General features: G+C 37.3%; 1 protein-coding gene and 1 pseudogene across 1 annotated transcript; one reads left to right on the top strand and one right to left on the bottom strand.

Annotated features, from left to right (window-relative positions):
* Window positions 1-1,613: 1,613 nt before the first annotated feature.
* On the bottom strand, window positions 1,614-2,261 carry LOC141492712 (biogenesis of lysosome-related organelles complex 1 subunit 4-like). The gene has a single exon (XM_074193377.1). It carries the CDS (start codon window positions 2,259-2,261, stop codon window positions 1,614-1,616), a length of 648 nt encoding a protein of 215 aa, XP_074049478.1.
* Window positions 2,262-10,246: 7,985 nt separating this feature from the next.
* LOC141516526 (COP9 signalosome complex subunit 3-like) lies at window positions 10,247-13,348 on the top strand (annotated as a pseudogene).
* Window positions 13,349-23,186: the final 9,838 nt, after the last annotated feature.

Here is a 23,186-nt window from a genome sequence, read left to right as displayed (position 1 = left end):
AACCCAAAAAAGCATGATCTGAGTACATTAGAAATGACAGGCATATATGGCGGGGGGGGGAGTTCTTGGATTGAGAGCTCTGAGGTCCTAGAATATTTCACTGTGTCTGTAAAGAAGTCAAATTGCCCCAGTAATGAGCCCCATGGAATTGTGCAAAGTAAAACTCTTAAACCTTTCCCTTTGAAGAGGGGCCAGACATGGCCACAGGAAGATGGATATGGATCAAAGAACAAAACCTTGGAATAGAAATCCCCTCGATTCTAAATATTCTAAGGATAAAGTCAAGAATGCTAAAATGGATGAGAGCCTATATGGTGATCTGCCCATTGAAAGAGAATCCCAAACATCTGTCTGAAGAAACCTTCCAAACCAAGATTCACTCTTCAGAAGCTGACCCAACTGGGTAGATAGATACCTCAGAACAAGGGAGCTTACCAAAGGCAGGGGAAGATGGGTCAGGATGGAACCTCGGTTTCTTTGTTTCTAAGAAGTCTACTTGACCTACATGGTGGAGTCCATAGTAGATGAACTCAAGAATATTGGAAGCAAACTCATCAACCAATATGAATTGGGAGATCACTGAAAGTTCAAACCTTCCTCCATCTTCCTGCTTCATAAAGTAGATTAGGGAAATCTCAGCAAGTGAGCTAATGTAGAGTTGTTTTTCTTCCTAAGTACCCAACTGGTCTCTTTGATATAGAGGATGGACTCTGCTCTAGGCTAATTCTCTTTTTTCTCTTCATTGACCCAAATATCCCAGCTTACAAATCCATTGCCTAGATTATTTTCTGTGAATATGAACCCATTTTCATTGTACTTAAATGCTATTGACTCAACTTACTACAAAAGCCTTTAGCTTTTTGGTCAAAAGTAATTTTCTTTGTTATAGAATGACAATCTCATCTCCAGTGACTTGCCCAAAGTCACACAACTAGGTATTAAATATCTGAGGTCACATTTAAACTCAGGTTCTCCTGACTCCAGGGCTGGTGCTCTATCCATTGTGCCACCTAGCTACCCCCTCACATCCATTTTTTTTAAGGATTTGCAAGGCAAATGGGCTTAAGTGGCTTGCCCAAGGCCACACAGCTAGGTAATTATTAAGTGTCTGAGACCAGATTTGAACCCAGGTACTCTTGACTCCAGGGCCAGTGCTTTGTCCACTGTGCCACCTAGCTGCCCTTTCTCACATCTATCTTTTTAACCATTAAGAATATTAACAAATAATGATTTTTAATGCTTCAGTAGTTTTTTCTTTAAGACTGGAGGTGAGTTTTAAAGGTAATACTGTTGACATGTAGAGTTGATATAAATAGAAAATTTGCAATTTTGGTAAGTATAAGTAAATGTTTACTTAATTTACTCCCCCATTTAAACAGACTTTAAATTTGGAAGACATGGGAAGCTATGTATTCTGCACACAATGAAAAATATTGTTTTAAAATACTGCCTGCTTAATATACATAGAACCTTAAATACACTAAATTTTTATATATATATATATATATATATATATATATATATATATATATATATATATAATACTAATCTCTTGAAGACAGGAACTTTTGCTTCGATACAAGTATTTTCCTAATTAATTGTCCTGTGCAATATCATGCCTGAGGTCCTTTGCAACAAGGAGAATAGTCCTCTGTCCTGGAAAGGATAGGAGGTTCATAAACCGTTTGTTGGTGCTTTGTGGAATACGACTTATTAAGAAAGGATGGCACATTAATGGTATGCAAAAGTTTCATTAATGAGTTGGGGAATGTCCCAAATTCTGCTTCTGCTTTTGTCACCCGGTCTTCCATTCTAGTCATACAATTTCCAATCATTTGAACAAAGGCCTCCAATGTGTCAATCTTTCTATATATCGCACTCATTTCGGTAGCTTTGGAGTGTATGTGAGGTACACTTTCATTGACTACTTTTGAGGAGTCGCTTCGAATCATATCCATTATCCCAACAAATTCATCAACTCGAATTAGTAGGTTTTCAAGACTCCTGTCTAAAGCTTCTATCTCGGGGCCGCCTCCCTCCCCGGCCGCCGGCAGCAGGTAAGCCCAGAGGCGGGTCCGAGCCGCCGGTGTCACCCGCGGCTTCGCTGCCCCGACTGGGCCGCCCTCCTCCTCCTCCTCCTCCTCCTCCTCCTCCTCCTCCTCCTCCTCCTCCTCCTCCTCCTCCCAACCCGAGGCGCTGCTGTGGCTCTGGGACACGTTCCTGCTGTCTCCGCTCCCACCTCTCTGGCCCAAGAACCTCATGGGCGCGCTCCCTGGCCCGGCCGCCCCGGCCCCGCCTTCACGCCCCGTGCAGTCCCACCTCTCACATCCATTTTTAAAAAGCATTGTGCTACTATGAAAATCTAAACACTTAACCAGCAGGTTCAGATATTAGATTTTGTTGTGAAAATACATATTATTCATTGTATAAAATCTTTTAAAAGCTTAATGTCAGGGGCGACTAGGTGGCTCAGTGGATAGAGCACTGGCCCTGGAGTCAGGAGGACCTGGAATAATTACCTAGCTGTGTGGCCTTGAGCAAGCCACTTAACCCCATTTGCCTTGCAAAAACCTTAAAAACAAAACAAACAAAATATTTAACGTTATATGCTAAGAAAGAAATTTTCTATGTAATATTTGAATAAAAACAATTTGAAGCTTAAAGTACTAATTACATATTTTTTCTAAAGATATGCTTGATAGCAGCAGCTGTTCCAAGTTATGTTTGTGAACTAACTCTGGAAAGTAGAGAGGCTAGTCAACCTTCTGGATTCTTGGATTGATTTTGGAAATTGGATTAGGTCCCTTCTGGTACTAAGGAATTTTAGTAATCTTTAAGTATCAAATTTTTTTTCCTTCTGATTTTGGTGAAATTGTTGTCAGGATCTCTTTACTGATTGTTAGGGTTGTATGTAAGGCAGAAGGTACAGGCCTGTGACTGAAAAAAAAAAGTCTTAACTCAATAAATACAGTCTCTATGGATTAGGATTCCTGAGTTTTGGTTCAATAATGAAAGAAACCTGACTCGATAATTAAGAATGAGAGCAAAGGAAGTGTAGGTACTTATTGTAGACAGCCTTCTCAAGGGCTTTAACCACAAAGGGAGGAGAGAGGTTATGGGAATTTGGTAGGGTTGTGGGTTTTTTTAAGGCTAGAGAAGACATGGGCATATAATTATTAATGAGTGTAGGGATGAGGGGGCAAAGATGAGATGGGAATGAAGTTACTGTGCAGATGATATATCACCTAGGCAATGAGAAAGAAGGGTTACCTCTTCATGTGAGGCAGGGATGAAGCAGGAGGTTGTGGCAGAAGAAAGCTAGGTAATTGTAGAGGAGGAACAGGGGAGAAAAGGTAGTTCTACTTAAATGGGCTCATTTTTTTTTCAGTAAAATTAGAGGCAAGGTGGTAACCCCTCTACAATATATTTGACAAATGGTCATTCAGTCTTTGCTTGAAAGCCTTTGAGGGGAAATTTACTACCTCCTGAAACAGCCCATCCAATTTGTGATAGTTTTAGTTGATTTCTCTTGACATAAAGCCTAAATTTGCCTCTTTGGAACTTCTACCTATTGCTATTTCTGACCTCAGACCAAGGAGAACAAATCTGTTCTCTCTTCCATTTAATACTTCTCTTGAGTCATCTCCTTTCCAAGTTAACCATAAGTTCACTCAACCAGCCCTCATTATGGCATTTCTATTTTGGGCACTGGGCCCCATGTAGACCACATCTTATAAAAAAATGTATATCTTTTCTCACATCTAGCACTGTGTTATTCACAGACAAGGTGTTTAATAAATCTCTTTTGTATTTTTAAAAAAGCATCCTGAGAGTCTTTACCAGATTGTTTCCTGAAACCTGAGTAACCTATATGTATAGCATAACAAGGTCTTGTTAGCCTAGCAAAAAGGGAAAAAAAGGTTATTCTAGCATAATTTATTATTGATGAAGTCATTCTGACTTTTTGTGATTGATCACTGCTTCCTTTTCTAGATATTCACTAGCCATTTCTTCATTTTCTCTTCATTTAAAAATGTTTATTGTTTGATTTTTTTTGTCTTTATATAGTAATGATTTTCCTGCCTTTCACACTAGATTGAACCTTTTCTTGTGGCAAAATAAAATGAGCACAGAAATTGTATCAGATAGGTTATATGATAATTCTCTCCTTGTGATATGCATATTCCTGGTTTTAAAGGAGGATATCTGGCTAAACATCTCTTTAAATAATATATTCTAGAATTTTTACAAGATCAGAGTTAAACTCATTGGTTTATAATTTACAGATTCCATTCTCCTTCTCTTATTTTTTTTTTTGACAGTTCAAACATTTGACTCTTCTCTGGTCCTTTGGCCTCTCTTCCATTTGTCCTGGTCTTTTAGGTATCACTTAAGGTAATCTGAAGTCACATCCATTAGTTTCTTCACTTCCTGCATCTGTACTTCACCTGGCTCAGGAAATCTGTACTTCTCAAAGATCTCTAAATGTTGTCTTACTTTCTCTTTACTCATCTTGGATATCAACTCCTTTCTTGGTTCATTTATCTCTGTCCTTTGAGGTATTCTGCATTTTTTTTCAGAGGCCAGGCAAATCAGAGAAATGAAAAGGCAACCACATAAAAATTTGCATGCAATTTTTTGAAAGATTACAGGAATTCAATTAAATGTGAGAAGATGTAATAACTCTGCTTCTGTGGTTTCTTAGCTTAGAGAGGTATTCTTGTCAGGAAATGTAGACTCAATCTCACATTGTTTACTTAAGCCTTCATTTTAATAATAGCATTCACCAGTGTAGCTCACAAAATGGCAGGACAATGAGAAGGATATATTCCACTTTCCTCTAATTTGACAGATATTGGTACCCAGCAGTTTCCCTGCTTCTCAGGAGTCCTGTCACAGTGATTATCTAGACAAGTGTTGCTGGAATAGGGTTTCAATGAGGTTCAACTTTATGTCCCAATGCTGTGGGCCCTCTTTGGCCCAGATGACTGCTATAGTATGATAACTCTTTTTTTTTGGTATGTGGAGTGTCTTAGAATAATATAGGAATGTATTAGGTAGCACAGCAAAAACAAAGGTAAGTTAGACTTTTGGTGAGTGTGCAAAAGGCATCATCTGTGTAGGGATAGTCTATAGTCTATAATGTGAATATTTTTATCTTTATATGAAGCTCATTCAAAAACTACTTTTTTATTCTTATAAGAGATAATTGTAGTAAGGTGACTGATAAACAGAATCAAACTTTTAAATTTATAAAAATAGAAAAAATGAGGATTTTGTGGCATAGCACTGGAAAGAAGCAGGAGAAATGGAAGGTACTTTTTTTTTTAAGAAGAAAGATTTTATTTATTTTGAGTTTTACAATTTTTCCCCCATTCTTGCTTCCCTCCCCCCCACCCCCTACAGAAAGCATTCTGTTAATGTTTACATTATATCCATGTTATACATTGATCTCTGTTGAATGTGATGACAGAGAAATCATATCCTTAAGGAAGAAAAATAAAGTATGAGATAATATAATTACATATTAATAAAAATGCTTTTTTTTCTAATTTGATGGTAACAGTCTTTGGTCTTTGTTCAAAGTCCATAATTCTTTCACTGGATACAGATACTATTCTTCATTGCAGATAGCTCAAAATTGTCCCTGGTTGTTGCACTGAAGGGATGAGCAAGTCCATCAGGGTTGATCTTCACCCCCATGTTGCTATTAGGGTGTACAGTGTTTTCTGGTTTTGCTCATCTCACTCAACATCAGTTCATGCAAATAGAAATGGAAAGTACTTTTGATGAATATGACTACTTCCTACTTATCTAAATCTACTTCCAAGGGAAAAAGGAAAAGTTTAATATTACAGAGATATACTTGGCTCCTGAATCTGGTTCATCCAGTCCAAGGACAGTCTCAGTTAGATGGAGAGTGTGTCCACCTTGCAGGGAGAAGGGTGACAAATAACAGCTGAAATGGTCACATTCTCTTAGTCTTATTGATAGAAGAGCTCTGGAACCAACTTTTCAGGTCTCTGGAAGCCTCAAGTAGAGGCAAATGCATATTTATTAGAATAGTGAAAATAATAGGAGGTCTGAACATGGGCCATAGGAATGTGAGCTGGCCATAGGTAAACAGGACTGACTGGCAAGGAAACACAAAGACAAAAAGCATTTATTCTGATCTAGGGAAAAAAGCCACATTTGAAGGATGTTAACTCCTGGGATCACACAAGTTATCAAGGTGATGGAAATATTCCTGCTCCTGGTTTGTGAAAGAACCAGAGAAATGCAAGAGGAAAAATGAGAAGTGAAGTTTCCAACAGATATGGAAAAGAGAAATTTCCCAGAAGTAGAGAAGTGAAGATAATACAAGGAGTCTAAGGAAGAGTACAAAAGGAATACAAAAGGAGAGTAAAGAAGGTCAACTAACCTTGAGAAGTCAGGAGAGTCCAGGGTATCTAGACTAAGTGAACATTCAAGAGAGAAGACAGTTTCCTCTTGAAAAGTGAGTATAATCTTTATTTTTTTTTTTTTAGATTTTTCAAGGCAATGGGGTTAAGTGGCTTGCCCAAGGCCACACAGCTAGGTAATTATTAAGTGTTTGAGGTTGGATTTGAATTCAGGTACTCCTTGCTCCAAGGCCAGTGCTCTATCCACTGCACCACCTAGCCGTCCTGAAAGTGAGTATAATCTAAGGAAAGTTACAAAAGGGGAAGGAAGAGCAATAAACAGTTATTTTGCAAGGCAATGGGATTAAATGACTTGTCCAAGTTCACATAGGTAATTAGTCTGAGGTCAAATTTGAACTCTGGTCCTCCTGGCCAGGGCTGGTGCTCTGTCCACTGCAACACCAATAAACAGAGAAGGGAGAAGTTATTGGGGAAAGGATTCCCCTGGTAGAGATAATCAAACTGGAAAAGAGGAGAGGAGGTGGGGCAGCAGGGAGTGATGGAAGTATTCTGAGCTGGAGCTGGACCCAGCAATGTCTGTGCTTCAAACCCATTTAATAGTGGCCCTGACCAGTCCAGAGGCTTTCCCTTATACTGGAAACTCTAGTCTGCTGGACCAGAAGATGGGAGTGGGGCATATAAAAGGAATTTCCCATCTTGAGGGATTCACTCTTCTCTGACCCTCCTCACACAGATCATTGTATTATGATAATCATTTTTCTATTCCATGTTGTAATAGTAATAATTAAACCCTTTAAAGTTTGTAAAGTATTTTGTAATTTCATTTGATCCTCAAAAGCCTGTAAGATAGGTATCTAATTATTATCCCCACTTTGCATATGCAGCACCTACAGCTGGGAGAACCAACTTAATTTCACTGGGCAATAAATGGCTCAGGCAGGGTTCAAACAAATAATCCTTTTTCAAAAGTGCATCTCCTCCTCCCCTTCCTAACCTCTCATTCCCCAACACCTCATGGCTTCAACATCTCAAGTCAACAACAAAATACTGGGTTCTACTACTAAACTGAGGAGGGTACTCTTTAAGAATATACTTTGGGGAGGCAGCTAGGTGGCACAGTGGATAGAGCACCGGCCTTGGAGTCAGGAGTACCTGAGTTCAAATCTGACCTCAGACAATTAATAATTGCCTAGCTGTGTGGCCTTGGGCAAGCCACTTAACCCCATTTGCCTAGCAGAAACCTAAAAGAAAATTTAAAAAATATACTTTGGGGCGTATTAAAGGGGCCTAAGAAGCATATGTTGAATAAATAAATGTTTGATAATGATCATGAATGATAATGTTTCAAATGTGTCTTTTCTATTTTATATCATAGGATCATAGAATGTAAAGCTGATAAGGGTCCTTAGAGATGTAGTATAACTTTTTACAGATGAGGAAAATGAAGCCCAGAGAGATTATTTGCCAAAATTAACAGAGGTCTAGCAAGGAGGACTAAGTGGAGTCTAGTATTAACTAAATTTCAAATTATACTATAAAAAAAGTAATCTTCAAAACATTTGGTCCTGGTTAAAAAATAGAAAAGATGATCAGTGGAACAATTTAGATGAACAAGATCCAAAGTATTCCATAAAATCGAAGAGACTTATGTTCAGGACTTTCTGTTCAAGAAATATGGTTGGGAAAGCTGGAAAACATTCTGCCAGATTAGGTTTCAACTAACATCATAAAGCATATATAACAATAAAGCAATATATTCCAGTAAGATTCACAGCCTAAATATAAAAGGTCATAAGCATAAATAAAGTAGAAGGGTGATAATGAGAATTTTTAGCAAGAGTTAAGAGGTGATCATACTAGATAAAATAGACAACTTATAATTGAAAAGGTTTTTTTTTTTGGTAGACAAAAAGTCAGGCATAATTAGATGGGAAACAGGTAAATGGCAAAATATTGAGGCTGAGAGAGTACAGAATTTGCCCAAGATGGAAGGGCTAGTAAATGTCCATGGGGCAAAATTTTAAATTGGGTCTTCCTGATTCCAAACCAATCATATGTGCCATTTAGTTGCCTGAATCTAACAAACTATCTCACACTAAGGTGTGAATGACTAACAGCCCCTAGGTTCTACCCTAATCCAAAGGAATTGTTGATGATGATGATACACTGTAGTATTTCAGGTAACTAGGTTGTTGTGAGAAACTTTTATAAATCTTAGAAGTGATGCCCTACTGTGATTTTTTTTTTACATTTTGAGTGCTTTAATAGGAAGAAGACACCTTTCAATAAAAAGTATTGTTAAATTGTTAAAATATAACACTGGGGTTTGAAGGTCTTTTACTTAGAGTGATTGTTTAGTCTGGTTGCCTTCTAAGGAGGCAGCACCGGTAAAGAAACAAGGTCTATAAAGCCCAGGGGGAAATACTGGTAGGGGACCAGTTACCTATAGGACACAATACTCAATATGTCAAAGACATTTCAATACCTGAGATCATGGTCATACAGTGTCTGAGGCAGGATTTAAATTTGGCTCTTCCAGAATTCAAAGCTATTGCTTTGATATGAAGGCTAACTCTTTTATAATGTAATCAGTAGAATGTTAAGATCCTATTCCCAGTATCATTCTCAGAGAATCCCAATCCTCCTCCTCATTAAAGAAACCAGAAGCAAATCATAGATCCAGTCTTGAGGGCTAAACTGACAGATAGACCCAGATAGTGTTAACTTCACTCTTATATGACCTACTCTTTGCCACAGAGAAGATCTTGTTACACATGAGTCAAGAGGAGCTGGGTTCTCTTTCTGGTTTTGTTAACTGGTTATTTTGGGGTAAGCCATTTTTCTTTAGCTTCAATTTCCAAAAACTAATTGGACTAGATCAGAGGTTCTTAACTTAGGGTTCTTAGACAAAGATGTCTATGAACTTGGAAAGGAAAAAAAAGATTTTTAAATTTTACTAACCTATAACCAAAATCTAGCATTTCTTCCAGTTACTAGAAAAGATGATTCTGGAAAGGGGTCTGTAGATTAAACCATTTTATCAAAGAGATCCATTATAATTTCTACAGTCCCATCTAACTTTCAATTATGTAATTCTGTGGGCCCCATAGGCTGCTGAGGATTGATAGTTCTTTTTTTCCTGAAATGTCAGGGAAGACTTTTGAAATGTAGAAATGTAGAAAGCTGTTCACAGATTCTAGTGGGGAGAGAATGGACTGAACATCATTGGATGAACATTTAAACAATTAGTTACAAATCTAGGATGGTCTCCCAAAGGGCTTTCTCATCTGTTGTATTTATTTGATCCCTTCAAAGCCTTGCCTTTGCACTGAATGTTCCTCATGCCTGCACTCTTCTCCTTTCACATTTCTGCTTCTCAGGTTCCCTTTTTTAATTTTAATTTAATATTTTTTTCCAAGACAGCTCAAGAACTTCATTCTGCAGGCCTCTACAGGAGACCTTTTTTTGGTCCCCTTGGTTGTTAGTGTTTTCTTTCCCCCTCTCATATTTACCTTGTATCTGCTGCATATAGGTTTTGTATGTATGCATACAAATGAATGTATAATATGTACGTATCTACACAGCATAGATATGCACAAGTATGCATGTGTACATTGTCTCTACATAGGCATACACACAGACACGCATACACACACACATACACAGGTGACTTGAGCCACTCTGAACTTGTTCTTAAGAGTCGATTGTTAAATTTCAGTGTGAGTATATCTCAGGAATTAGTAAATTCTAAGAGTCAGGATGTTACTGTCTTGTTGATTATCTGTTGTTTTTTGCATATTTGTTCACATATATATTTATATGCATATATACTTATATATACACAAATGTCTCCCTCATTAGAATGTAAGCTCCTGAAGGACGGTGACACTTTCTATTCACTCTCTGTATAGCCAGTACTTAGCATAGCACTTGGGATTGGGAGAAGTGCAGAAAGTCCCATGACTTACAGCAATGCCAAGAGGAATACCAGGTGTTTTCACTCCCAGCTCAGGGCTTTCTCCACTGGACCATGCTGTTTATTGTTCCTCTGTCCTCAAATGCCCTTCTCTCTTACTCATTCTGCAGGTCCTGGCATTCTGGCTGCTCCTATGCCCAGCTGTTTGTTAGGCTGCTGAGTAACCAGCCTGTGGATGAGAGCCAGTATCCGCTAGATCACCTGCCAAAGGGTGAGGAGAAATCATACATCAGTCTAGTTCTGGTTCATTCTTCAAGTTCCAGGGCCAGCAGCTGAGAGTGAGCTACTACCCTAAGAGCAGGAAAGCACAACCCAAACCTACCAGATCTGTGGGAAAATGGGATGTGGGGCCAGTCATCACCCCCACCTTGAGCATCTTCTACCCCATATTCAATTTGGGTCCCCAGCCCAAAAGTCTTGGGAAGAGTCCCATGATACTAGTCAGATGTCAGAATGTGTCTGCCTCTTTGTTTCAGCACCAAGAAGGAAAAAGAAATTGAGGCAAAAGAGTCTCAAGGGAAATTAGATTTCTGAGTTTGAAGAACCAGGTAAATTCACAGGCAAAGGATGTTTTGAGACTGGGTTTTCCATCTTATGACTTGGAGATCCCAAGATTCACTGGCATGGAATCTGTAATCTGCTCCATTTTTCCCCAAGTTGGGCCATTTTGGTACTCCTTAAGCAGCCCAGGATCTGGCTTCCCAAATCATGTGAGGGAAGCCCCCTTCAGGGGGTCTTTTTGACTTATTAGGGAGTCTCAATCTGTGATATCTTACTTGTAGCTCAGCACTCCTGGAACCTCAGTCTTATCCTCACCAGTAACAGAGACTGCATATACAGGTGTATGTCTACATCTCTGATTGCCCTGCTCAAATGTTGATTTTTAAAATTTTTAGTAGCTATTTTATTATCTTGAAACAACCTGTTTCAATAATAATTTTAACCTAACTAGAATAAGTAAAACATTTTTATATTTTAACAAACATGAAATGAAAAATTATTTTGTTATGTTAGAAACAAAAATGAAGCCCTAGTTTATATAGTTCTGCAGGATTCTTATCCTTTCCTCATTATATATATATATATATATATATATATATATATATATATATATATATATATATATATATATAGATATAGATATATGACTCCTACCATTTTTCCAGTAACATATCTCTTTATGTTAGAGTGCTTTATAACATGTTATGCATGCAAATTTATTACATTCTATTTATGCCCATTAAGAATGCCTCCAAGGGGGAGCAGCTAAGTGGTGCACTGGCCCTGGAGTCAGGAGTACCTGAGTTCAAATGCGTCCTCAGACATTTAATAATTGCCTAGCTGTGTGACCTTGGGCAAGTCACTTAACCCCATTGCCTTGCAAAAACCTAAAAAAAAAAAAAGAACACCTCCAAGGGAGTTTCTTGGGAACTTCCTGAACAACCCCACCACCTTGATCAATCACTGATAGTTCACAAAGTTCCAGTCTTTTTCCTGACTGAGGAGTCATGCCTTGTGGCCTCCCTCTACACTCTTACTTCCATCTTCACTTTTCTTCCACCCCAGAGTGATCATGGTATCTTCCCTTGAGAGTTTGTGAACAGCATATGGCAGCTCTCTCCTCAAAGGCAAATAACTCAATATTGTGAACTGATAAATTTTTCTAGAAAAAATTACCCCATATCAATCCAGGGTTTGGTGCTTTGGATGTACACGAGTATTCCTTGGGGATCTTTGCACTTCTATTTGTGAAGTTTTCTATACCCTTTGTACCTGGCTTCAAAAATTTATTCTCAAAAGTTCAGTTTTTTTTTTATCAGCACTTGTAATGGGGATCATATTAGATATGTAACAGACACTTTTACTGCCACCAGTTAATAAATGTGAAAAGAAAATAACCCCAGTGAAAAATTGTCCTCATATAAAAGATGCAGATAACATACAAACCAGCTGACCTCAATACATGCAGAACACTGCCAGTTTTGTTTGTTGGCAAAATGCTTTAAGCCTGCTCTCCCCTATCTGGATGTAGGGATATATTGGACATTTGAAAGGAGAGTGGGTCTTACAATGCAAAGCACTTTTTCCATTACTTTAATATTGTAAAATGATCTACAAGGGGTCAAAGAACTTTGAAAGTGAACTCTACTTTTTTTTTTTAGGTTTTTGCAAGGCAATGGGGTTAAGTGGCTTGCCCAAGGTCACACAGCTGGGTAATTATTAAGCATCTGAGGCCAGATTTGAACTCAGGTACTTCTGACTCCAGGGCCGGTGGCTCTATCCACTGTGCCACCTAGCCACCCCAAACTCTACTTTTTATGAACAGGCCATGACTGCCACAAGAGTCGTATTATGATGAGATCTTATTAGAGCTATATTCTAGTTTCTTTGATATTACTGGGTACAGTTCAACAGTTGCCAAAAAACACTTCTCAGATTGTAGATAGAGTCATTAGGCCCCTTAGCAAACCTTATTATGAATTAGTACAAATTTATTCAACCAATAATCCATCAGAACTCTGAAATCTTACAAAGAAATATAGTGAAACTTTCACTAGAGATAACAATATAGGGCTGGTTAAGCAAAGGTTGTCCTCTCTTTATAAGAAGAACATTCAAAGAATAACAGAAATTTTTAACATTGCTGTTACAAGATATGGCAAGTATAGTTGTCAGAACCTCAGGAGAAAGAAAAATGTGTCCTTCGCACAGTACAAAATTATGAAATTTTTGCAAGAATTAATCAAAATGCTATGTCAGTTTCAATAATAATCCTGAAAAATATAACAATTGGACACATTTCATAACATTGATCAGAAGATGCTGAAATATACAGAACTTGATGAGCAGCTCAAGGTCATGGATCAAGAAATCAGATTGTACTGTACAGTTTTGTATGAATCCTCAGTTTCTACAAAAATATATGGACTGAAAAGATGATTCAGGAAGCAAGCCATCAACTAATTCTTGAAAATAACATTTTTTTGTGCTTTAAACTAAAACAACCACAACTTTGGCAATTGGAAAATATGAGAATTGCAGGGTAGCCCGAGACTGTTTTATCTGGACATAAAAAAATTATTTTGTTTTGACATCTTCAGTTCTATATGCTTTCAAAAGTTTATTCTCTGCAAAGTAAGTAAAAGATCTCAAGATCTTTTAAAAAAGGATGTCTTTAGTACCTTTAAGTGATACAAAATTGTGTATTTGAAGATTATAGCATTCCGTGATCCACAGACATCTATCTCCAGGTTATTCCTATTAAATAAAATAAGATTTTATTTCAAGAGGAGTTTGGGGTTTTATTAAGGATTGCACCATTTTCCATAGGATAATTTACTTTTCCCCATTGATTTATGGACCCAGACCATTGACCATTTGCAGCAATTCTTCAAAAGAGTTATTCTGATGGACTACCCCCATAGACTGTCTCTCTATTTACATATTATATCCCTTTTTTATTTTTATTTTTTAACATTTTTTTCTTTAATTTATTTCACATTACTAAAATATTCTCATTTAAGAGTAAACATAAGGGGAAGCTAGGTGGCACAGTGGATAGAGCACTGGTCCTGGAGTCAGGAGTACCTGAGTTCAAATTGGCCTCAGACGCTTAATAATTACCTAGTTGTGTGGCCTTGGGCAAGCCACTTAACCCCACTGCCTTGCAAAAACCTAAAAAAACAAAACAAAACAAACAAAAAAAAAGAGTAAACATAATACCCCTTCCCCAGCAAAAGTATAAAACCTCATGAGAAATAAAGTAAAAGAAAGAGAAAAAAAAGTGTTTCAGTCTATGTTCTGATACCATCAGCTCTGTCTCCAGTGGATCACTTTCTTTTTCATAAGTCCATTATAGTACTTTCTTCCATATTTTTTCACAGTTGCTGTTGCTGATTGTAATTCCCACCATCCATTCCTCCCTATTACCATCTATTACATTTTCTCTCTCCTTTCACTCTGTCCCTCTTCTAAAATGTGTTGTAGGGCAACTGAGTGGAACAGCGGACAGAGCACCAGCCCTGGGGCCAAGAGACCCCAAACCTACATTCCACCCCAGAGACCCAGCAACCACCTGGCCCTGTGGTTGGACAGGTCACCCAATCCCAACACCTTGCAAAGGGTAAAAAAGAAAATGTGCTATATCTGACTATCCTCTTCTTTGATGTACCCTCTCCTCTATCACCCCCATCCCCCTCCCCTCCCCCCTCCCCCTCCCTTCCCCCATCCCCCTTCTCTCCTTTTTCTTCTAGATGTCTCTTCCCTATTGAGTGTGTATACTTTTTCCTCTCTGAGCCATTTTTTTTAGGTTTTTGCAAGGCAAAATGGGGTTAAGTGGCTTGCCCAAGGCCACACAGCTAGGTAATTATTAAGTGTCTGAGACCGGATTTGAACCCAGGTACTCCTGACTCCAGGGCCGGTGCTTTATCCACTGCACCACCTAGTCACCTCTTCTCTGAACCATTTTTGATGAGAATGAAGATTCCCTTATTCCCTTTCACCTTTCCCCCTTCCATACCATTGAAAAAGCTACATGAAATATCTTTTATATGAAGTATCTTAGCCTATTCCACCTCTCCTTTCTCTTACTTCCAGTACATTTCCCTTTCACCCATTGATTCCATTTTTACAATATATTATATCTTCAAAGTCAGTTCTCTACTGTGCCTCATCTATAAAAGCTCTTTCTATCTGCTCTTATTAAATGAAAAAATTCATATGAGTATTATCAGTTTCATCTTCCCATGCAGGAATACACGTAGTTCATCATCATTAAGTCCCTCATGATTTGTCCTTCTCCATACTCTATGCTTCACCTGAGTTCTGTAATTGAAGATCAAACTTTCTGTTCAGCTCTGGCCATTTCAACAGGAGCATTTGAAAGTCCCGTTTCATTGCAAGTCCACCTTTTCCCCTGGAAGAGGATGTTCAATTTTGCTGGGTAGTTGATTCTCGGTTGCATTCCAATCTCTTTTGTCTTCCAGAATATTATATTCCAAGCCCTATGAGACCTTGGTGTAGTTGCTGCTAAGTCCTGTGTGATTCTGACTGCAGCTCCATGATATTTGAATTGTGTCCTGGCTGCTTGTAATATTTTATCTTTGACTTGGTAATTCTGGAACTTGGCTATAATATTCCTGGGGGTTGTTTTTTTAGATCTCTTTCTGGGAAAGATTGGTGGATTCTCTCAATTTCTATTTTACCCTCTGCTTCTGGGATATCAGGGCAATTTTCCTGTAGAAATTCTTTAAAAATGAGGTCAAGCCTTTTTTTTTCCTGATCATGACTTTCAGGGAGCCCAATAGTTTTCAAATTATCTTTCCTGGATCTGTGTTCCAGATCAGTTGTTTTTGCAATGAGATATTTTCTTCTAGTTTTTTATTCTTTTGGTATTGAACTATTATGTCTTGATTTCTCACAGAGTCATAAGCTTCCTTTAGCTCTATTCTACATCTGAAGGATTTGTTTTCCTCAGGGAAGTTTCTTATCTCCTTTTCCTTCTGGCCAATTCTGTGTTTTAAAGCATTCTTCTCTTCAATAACTTTTTGAACTGTTTTATCCATTTGACTTAAGCTGGTTTTTAACATGTTATTTTCTTCAGCATTTTTTTTGATCTCCCTGACTAAATTGCTCACTTCGTTTTCATGTTTTTCCTGCATCTCTCTCATTTCTTTTCCTAATTTTTCTTCTATCTCCCATACTTGATTTTCAAAATCTTTTTTGAGCTCTATCATAGCCTGAGTCCAACTTCTATATTTCTTGGAGTCTTTAGATGCAGAAATTTGGACTTTCTCATTCTAGAATATGAACATATTTTATGGAAAAAAATGTTATAGATGATGTAGATGGTTGCTAGATTTCTAGACTTTCCCATGAAAAAATCCATTTAGACATATTCTTTGAATTTAAAATTCCAGCATATAAAGCCTTTGAAATGGAGACTTGCAGAGGAGCACTGGATCTTTAATGGACCTAGGTATAATTTCCAATTCTGTCACTAACTGTCATATTGGGCAAATTGCTTACTGCCTTTGGACTTCTTGATTCTTCATATGTACAATGAGAGGGGTTGAACAAAATTTATTTTTTCCAACTATAAATCCTGTGATTATATGAATTAAATGAGACCTCTACCTATAGTATATACTATGACTGAAAAAGAATGTGAGAGAAGTTCAAAATCAGTTTGTCTCATGGCTTTTAGGCCTTTTCTAATTTCCTTTGGGCCCTATGTGGTGAGGTTTAATTAAAGGGCCCTAGATTCCAGACTGGGATTAATACTTTAATTTGACTCAACAATTCTCTGATTTTTTTTTTCTATTTTGCTTCTGAGGAAACTGAGGTTCAAAGCCATTGAGTGACCTACTCAGCTCTTGCTATCTATCCTTTATCCTGATCAGACTCTAGAGGATTGTTTTCATTTTTGAATCCTGCTTTTGAGGGAAGGAATTTTCAATTTAGGAGGTATTCAGGGGAGCGTGAAAGGATGGGAAGACCATATTTTACCAGGATTTGTTGGAAGAACTAGGGTTATTTAGCCTGGAGAAGAGTAGAGTTGCAGGAGAGGCATTATCACCATATCCAATAATTGAAGAACTGTTATATGTCAGATGGATTAGATTTATTCTGTTTGGTCAAAGAGGTCAGCCTGATGAGTAATGAGAAGCAGAGAGAAACGATGAAAAGGATACACTTTCTAACAATTAGAGCTGCCAAGAAGTAAAATGGCTTGCTTTGGAAAAGTAAGTTCTCCATAACTGGAAATATCCAAGTGAAATGGAGGCTGAATGATCTCATGAGGGGGGATGTTAGAGAGATCATTTTTGTTTATCAGTTTTAGAGCTGAAAGGAACCTTAGAAGTTCACTCCCTTTTATGTACAGATAAGGAAACTGGGACACAAACAAATGTGTCTTGTTTTGGGTCATACAAATTAGTAAATGACTGTGATTTGGAACCTGATGCTATGGTTTCAAATCAATGCTCCTGCTATGTATGCCAAAGCTGATTTTCTATGGAGGTTCCCTCCAAACTTCAATATAATTCTTTTTGAAGGACACCAAGAATATAAGTGGTAAAACTGGAACTCTACCTCAGTTTTTTTCCATCTCTAGTCTAGGGTTCTTTCTAATACACTGTTTTTTATCATCTTGGACCTCAGAGCTATATGCTGCTACAGTGAATGTGTTCTCTATGTGTAAAATGGGCACAAATCATCCCTTCTGTATCCCTTAGTATTATCTATTTAGTATAAGTCCATTGAGACCCAATGGGAAGAGAAGACCCTTTTTACTTCATGAGACTCCTGGATTAAATTTCTTTGCAACATACTCCTTTAAGAAGATCAGAGGCAACATCAGCTTTGACACTTACTAGAGAAGAAACAAATGGAATGACTTTCACTACTTTCCCTACTCAGGGATATCCCCCACTCAGAATGGTGTGAGGAGAAATGGGCAGCCAGGAAGGAATGGGCAGGTAAGTTGCAAAATGAAAATTCCATATTAAAATGAGATCAAGATAATACCTGGATGAAGGCCAAAGCTCCCCTCCACTTGCCCCTCCCCCATCTGAACACACAGAATAACTGGCTGGAAATCAGTAGATAGATGATGGATCTATGACCAATGAATTTGGAGATGCTAAATTCTTGGAATTCTACCACCAATGAAGCTAAAGATAGTTAGGAACCAGTCATAAAACTCCCCTTTTTGGTAACAGACTGATCAAGAAAAAGCCTTGGAAAAACCTTTCTGATTGTTGTGAGGATCACTGCCCATGTCCATCTGTCAGGCAGATGATGAAACTAAGGATGTGATCCTTAGTTTGGGGGAGGTCTTGTCAAGCTTTAGATAAGAAAGACTCCTTGGATTCTGCCTTTTATGACGCTTTCCTTCAAGATGACTGGTTTACTGTGAATATTTTTAATTTTTTTGCAAAGAAAGAAAATACAGAGGCATAGGCTTTGGCCTGAAATGAAGGTGACCAGGCAGAAGGCAGTGACTGAAATAAGACAATTATATTGACCCAACCTCTTTTTCTTCCCATCCATACCCAAATTAGCAGACGTTTCTAAGCTATTTCAAACATGTAATCTGTCTTGAGTGTTATTGGGGTGACTGTTATCCAAACTAAACAAGGTGGTCTGCTTTTTGATGCAAATATGAGGAGGGTACCTAAATATCACCATTCCATAAAAAAACCTTTGGCCTTCCCAGAGCCTGAAACTGTCACCTAGCAGAGGGTAAGGCCCTTTGGGATGAGTAAGTTTTGATGGAGGGTGGGTTCTGGAAAAAGAAATACGATTATGGTGGGAGTGGCTTAGTTTGGGTGCTGGATACCTGGAAAGGATAAAAGGAACAAAATTGGCAACCCAGAGCCTCCTAAAAATATAAGAAGCTGGCAACATTTTTATTACAACACCTTTTCTATGTCCCTTCTGGAAAACATAGCATCTGATTTTTGACCCAGTAACAAGCCTGAGAGAGGAACCATATTAGAGTCTGTAGAAAGCATGTTGATTGTAGAGTCAAAGAACATAGGTTCAAAGAACCTTATTACCTGTGTGACACTGAAGTTATAAACTGAATCTCAGTTTATCTAAAAAATGAAGAGGTGGGACTAGATGACCTCTGAAGTACTTCTCAGTTCTAGAGTATGAACTTGCAAATCACTTCAAATATTTATTGTAAATCCATTAAAATATTTTCAGTTTCAATAGAATCAAATGGAATCAAATCAAAGCCCAAATGAATCCAAAGATTGTGATTCTGAGAAGATTGAGAATTTATTGTGTGATGTGTAAGATGAGTATTTGGCTCCAAAGGCTCCCTTCCAGGCTGCACTAGTCCTCTCTACACACAGACCTGAGCTTGGCTCAGACCTCACCATAGGAGCTCAGAGCCTGGACATGACAGGCAGTCATCCCTGTGAGCAAGTATCCTGAGATCCTGCATGCTCAGTCGTCAATAATCATCTGTCAGGAAAAACCCTGGAAAACAACCAACCACTCTCTCTGTTCAACTCCTCACAGAGGGATTGTTTGGGGCCTCAGATTAGGCTATCTCTCCCCATTCCAAAGAGAAGAGTTATGACCCACAAGCTTTCAATTCACCCATATCAGAAAAAGTGGATTATTTGTAGGCCCTCTACTGTAAGCAACCTCTAAGAAAGGAAATGTCTAATATGTTTCTGGTTATGGAGCAACCCATTTCTGAAGTCACAGATCTGAGTAATTTTTCCAACCCCCCCTCCCACTGTTCTATGCTATCTCTATCCCTATGACACAGCCTGGAGCAGAAACAAGACCTGGACAGGACAGAGCATATAGCTCTCCTCCCATCCCACATGGCTCTCCTCCCATCCCACATGGAACTAGTCAAAAGCTCTCTTCAGAAAGAAATGACCACTAATGCAGAATTGATTGTGGCTATAATTTAAAAAATTGTCCATTTCAGATTTTATTTCTTTTTTAAAAAGTTAAATTTAACAAACAATAACATAAACATTTCCATACATTAACAGAAAAAGAGCATTCTATATGAACCTGCAAGTCTCTACTATGCATTTTAAGAATATATCAATAGTATATAATTAACAATGGTAAGTTTCCTACTTTTCTGTGTTCCCTCATTAACTTCCTTCTGTTCTATTTTGTCTTTTAAAAATGTTTTATTGATGTGCTTTTCTTTCTTTTCTCGCATCATCACCATCTAACCCCATTATTTGTTTTAATTTCCCTTCCCCATCCCCATTTAAAGCCCTGCTTTAAAATCAATTGAGTAAAATCTAGATTTACCCATTGGTCATGTCTGAAAATGCAGATTTCATTCTGCATCTTTGTCAAGAGGTGGGATGCATGTATCATCATTAGTCATCTGAAGTTATCAGTTATTAAATCTTTATATTGTTTTCCTTTAAACAATGTTGTTGATAGTAAATTTATAAGGAGTTCCTCAGCTTAGTGTCATCAAAACATTCTTTTTAAAATAAGCTCTTCTTTGGAGCCAAGATGGTGGGATAGGAAAATATTGTAAAATATTGTAAGCAGGCAGAAAGAAACAATTAAAACATCATAGAGCCACAGTCAGGATTACACAAAATTTACTGGCTTCTACATTAAAGGATTGGAGGACTTGGGAGTATGATATTCTGGAAGATAAAGGAGCTAGGATTACAATCAAGAATCACTTATCCAGAAAAACTGAGTATATCCTTCAGGGGGAAATAGTCATTCAATGAAATAGAGGACTTTCAAACATTCCTAATGAAAAGACCTGAGCTGAACAAAAATTTGATTTTCAAACACAAGATTCAAGAGAAACATAAAAGATAAAAGGGAAAGAGAAATAAGGTTAAATTGTTAAACTGTCTTTTTTGTTTATTTTCCTACTTGTGAAGGTGATACTTGGAGCAGTTAGAAGGAGTATATACATAGACACAGGACATAGGTATAAGATGACTTACATGGGATGATATAAAAAATTAAGGGTTAAGAAAGAGGATTACATTGGGAGTAGAGGGAAGGAAGAGGTCAAATGGCGTCAATTATCTCATAAGAAGAGACACAAAAAGACCTATTATAGTGGAGGGGAAGATGGGGTGGGCAATGAATATTCCTATTGTCATAGGAATTGGCTCAAAGAGAGTGACATACACAAAGAGTGGGGTAAAGAAATCCATCTTAAGGAAGTAGGAGGGAAGGGATTAAAAAGTGGGGAACTGACCTAAGGGAGGGCAGATTGGAGGAGGTGATGGTCAGAAACAAAATGCTGGGGAGGAAGAGAGTGGAGGATAGAAGAAAAAATAGAATGGAGGAAAATACATAGTTACCATAACTCTGAATGTGAATGGGATAAATTTACTTCTAAAATGGAAATGAATTAAAACCAGAATTCTACAATATGCTGTTTACAAGACACACATTTGAAGCAAAGAGACACGAAGAATAAAGGTAAGGGGCTGGAGCAGAATCTTTTATGATCAGCTGAAGTACAAAATCTAGCAATCATGATCTTAGACAAAACAAAAGCAAAAATAGATTTTATAAAAAGGGACAAGGAAGGAGACTACAGCTTGCTAAAAGGTACCATGGACAATGAAATACCAATACTAAACATATGAGTTCATAAGTGAATTCTTTTGTGGGTGTGGCAATTGGTGATAAATTACTTGCCTAGTTCACAAAGCTAGCCAGGTAAATCTGAGGTTGAATTTGAACCCGGGCCTTCCCGATTCCAGGGTCAGTGATGTACTGTGCCACTTAGCTGCTCCCACTACATTTGGTGGTGAATTCTACCTACCAAATGGTTAAGGACAATGAATTCCAATACTTTAAAAACTATTTGGGGGGGGAAAATGGGCAAAGGAGTCCTACAAAATTCATTTTACAATAGAAATATGGTGTGGATACTTAAACCAGGAAGAGCTAAACAAAACTTTAAATCAACATGTACCAAATGGTATAGCATCCAAATTTTTGAAGTGAATTTCAGAAAGAAATAGTAAAAATAGAACTAAACTTTCTCCCCTCAGAACTAGATAATTCTAACCACAAAACAAAGAAGGAGGTGATTAGAATTTTAGAAAAGTTAGTTATGATAGAGTTCTAGAGAAAATTGTTGAATGGGGATAGAAAATTTATTTCTCAGAAGTAATGTCACATTATGTAGTAGATATAAAAACCTCACAGTCAAATGTAGAAAGGCAGACATATATTAAATGCTTCCTTTTCAGATAATACAATAAAATTGTATTGAACAAAGGGCAGTGGAAAGATAAAAATTGGAAACTAAATCTAATCCTAAAGAATGAGTGTACCAAGGGACAAATTATAGAAACAATATTTTCATTTCAGAGAATGACAATGAGTAAATATCAAAATTTGTGGGATGTAGCCAAAGCAATACTTAGGGGGAAATTTATAGCTTTAAACCATTACATCAATAAAGAACATTAATGAATTGGGCATTCTGCTAAAAATGTAGGAAAAAGAACAGATTACAATCTCCAATTAAACAAATTGGAAAATGAAAGGAGAGATTAATAAAATTGAAAGTTAAAAAAAATTATTGAACTAATGAAACTAGGAGTTGATTTTATTAAAAAAAGAAAACCAAATTACCAGTATCAAAAATGAAAAAGGTACTGAAGAGGAAATAAAAGCAATTGTTAGGAGCCAGTTGCCAATAAATCTGATAATCTCATTGACATAGATGAATAATTACAAAAACATAAATTGCCAAGATTTAACAGAAGAGATAATAGACTACTTAACCTTATCTTTGAGAAAGAAATTGAACAAACCATTAGTTAACCTCTTAAGAAAAAAATCTACAGAGCCAGATAGATTAACAAATTAATTCTACCAAACATTTAAAGAATAATTCCAATATTAGATAAACTATTTGGGGAAAAAGGATGGAGTCCTATCAAATTCTTTTTATAAGACAAATATGGTGCTGATATCTAAATCGGGAAGAGCTAAAGCAGAGGAAAAAATCTGTAGACCATTCTCCTTAATATTGATGAAAAATATCAAATAAAATACTAGCAGGATGATTGCAACAATAGAAGAATCATACACTGTGGCCAGGTGAGATTTATACTAGAAATGCAGGGCTAGTTCAATATTAATAAAATTATCAGCATAAATGACCATGTCAATAATAAATGAACAGAAATTATATGATTATATCATTAGATACAAACAATGTTTTTGACAAAATACAACACTCATTCCTATCAACACTTGCCAGCATAGGAATAAATGGAACTTCCTTAAAATATCTAAAACCATCAGCCAGCATT

The sequence above is a fragment of the Macrotis lagotis genome, chromosome 1 (genome assembly GCF_037893015.1).
Source record: "Macrotis lagotis isolate mMagLag1 chromosome 1, bilby.v1.9.chrom.fasta, whole genome shotgun sequence".
Classification (NCBI taxonomy): Eukaryota; Metazoa; Chordata; class Mammalia; order Peramelemorphia; family Peramelidae; genus Macrotis; species Macrotis lagotis.
The sequence above is the reverse complement of the archived record's forward strand: the minus strand, read 5'-3'. Positions and strand labels throughout refer to the sequence as shown.

Coding starts and splice junctions, on each gene's coding strand:
- LOC141492712 (XM_074193377.1), bottom strand. CDS start 2,261: ATGAGGTTCTTGGGCCAGAGAGGTGGGAGCGGAGACAGCAGGAACGTG.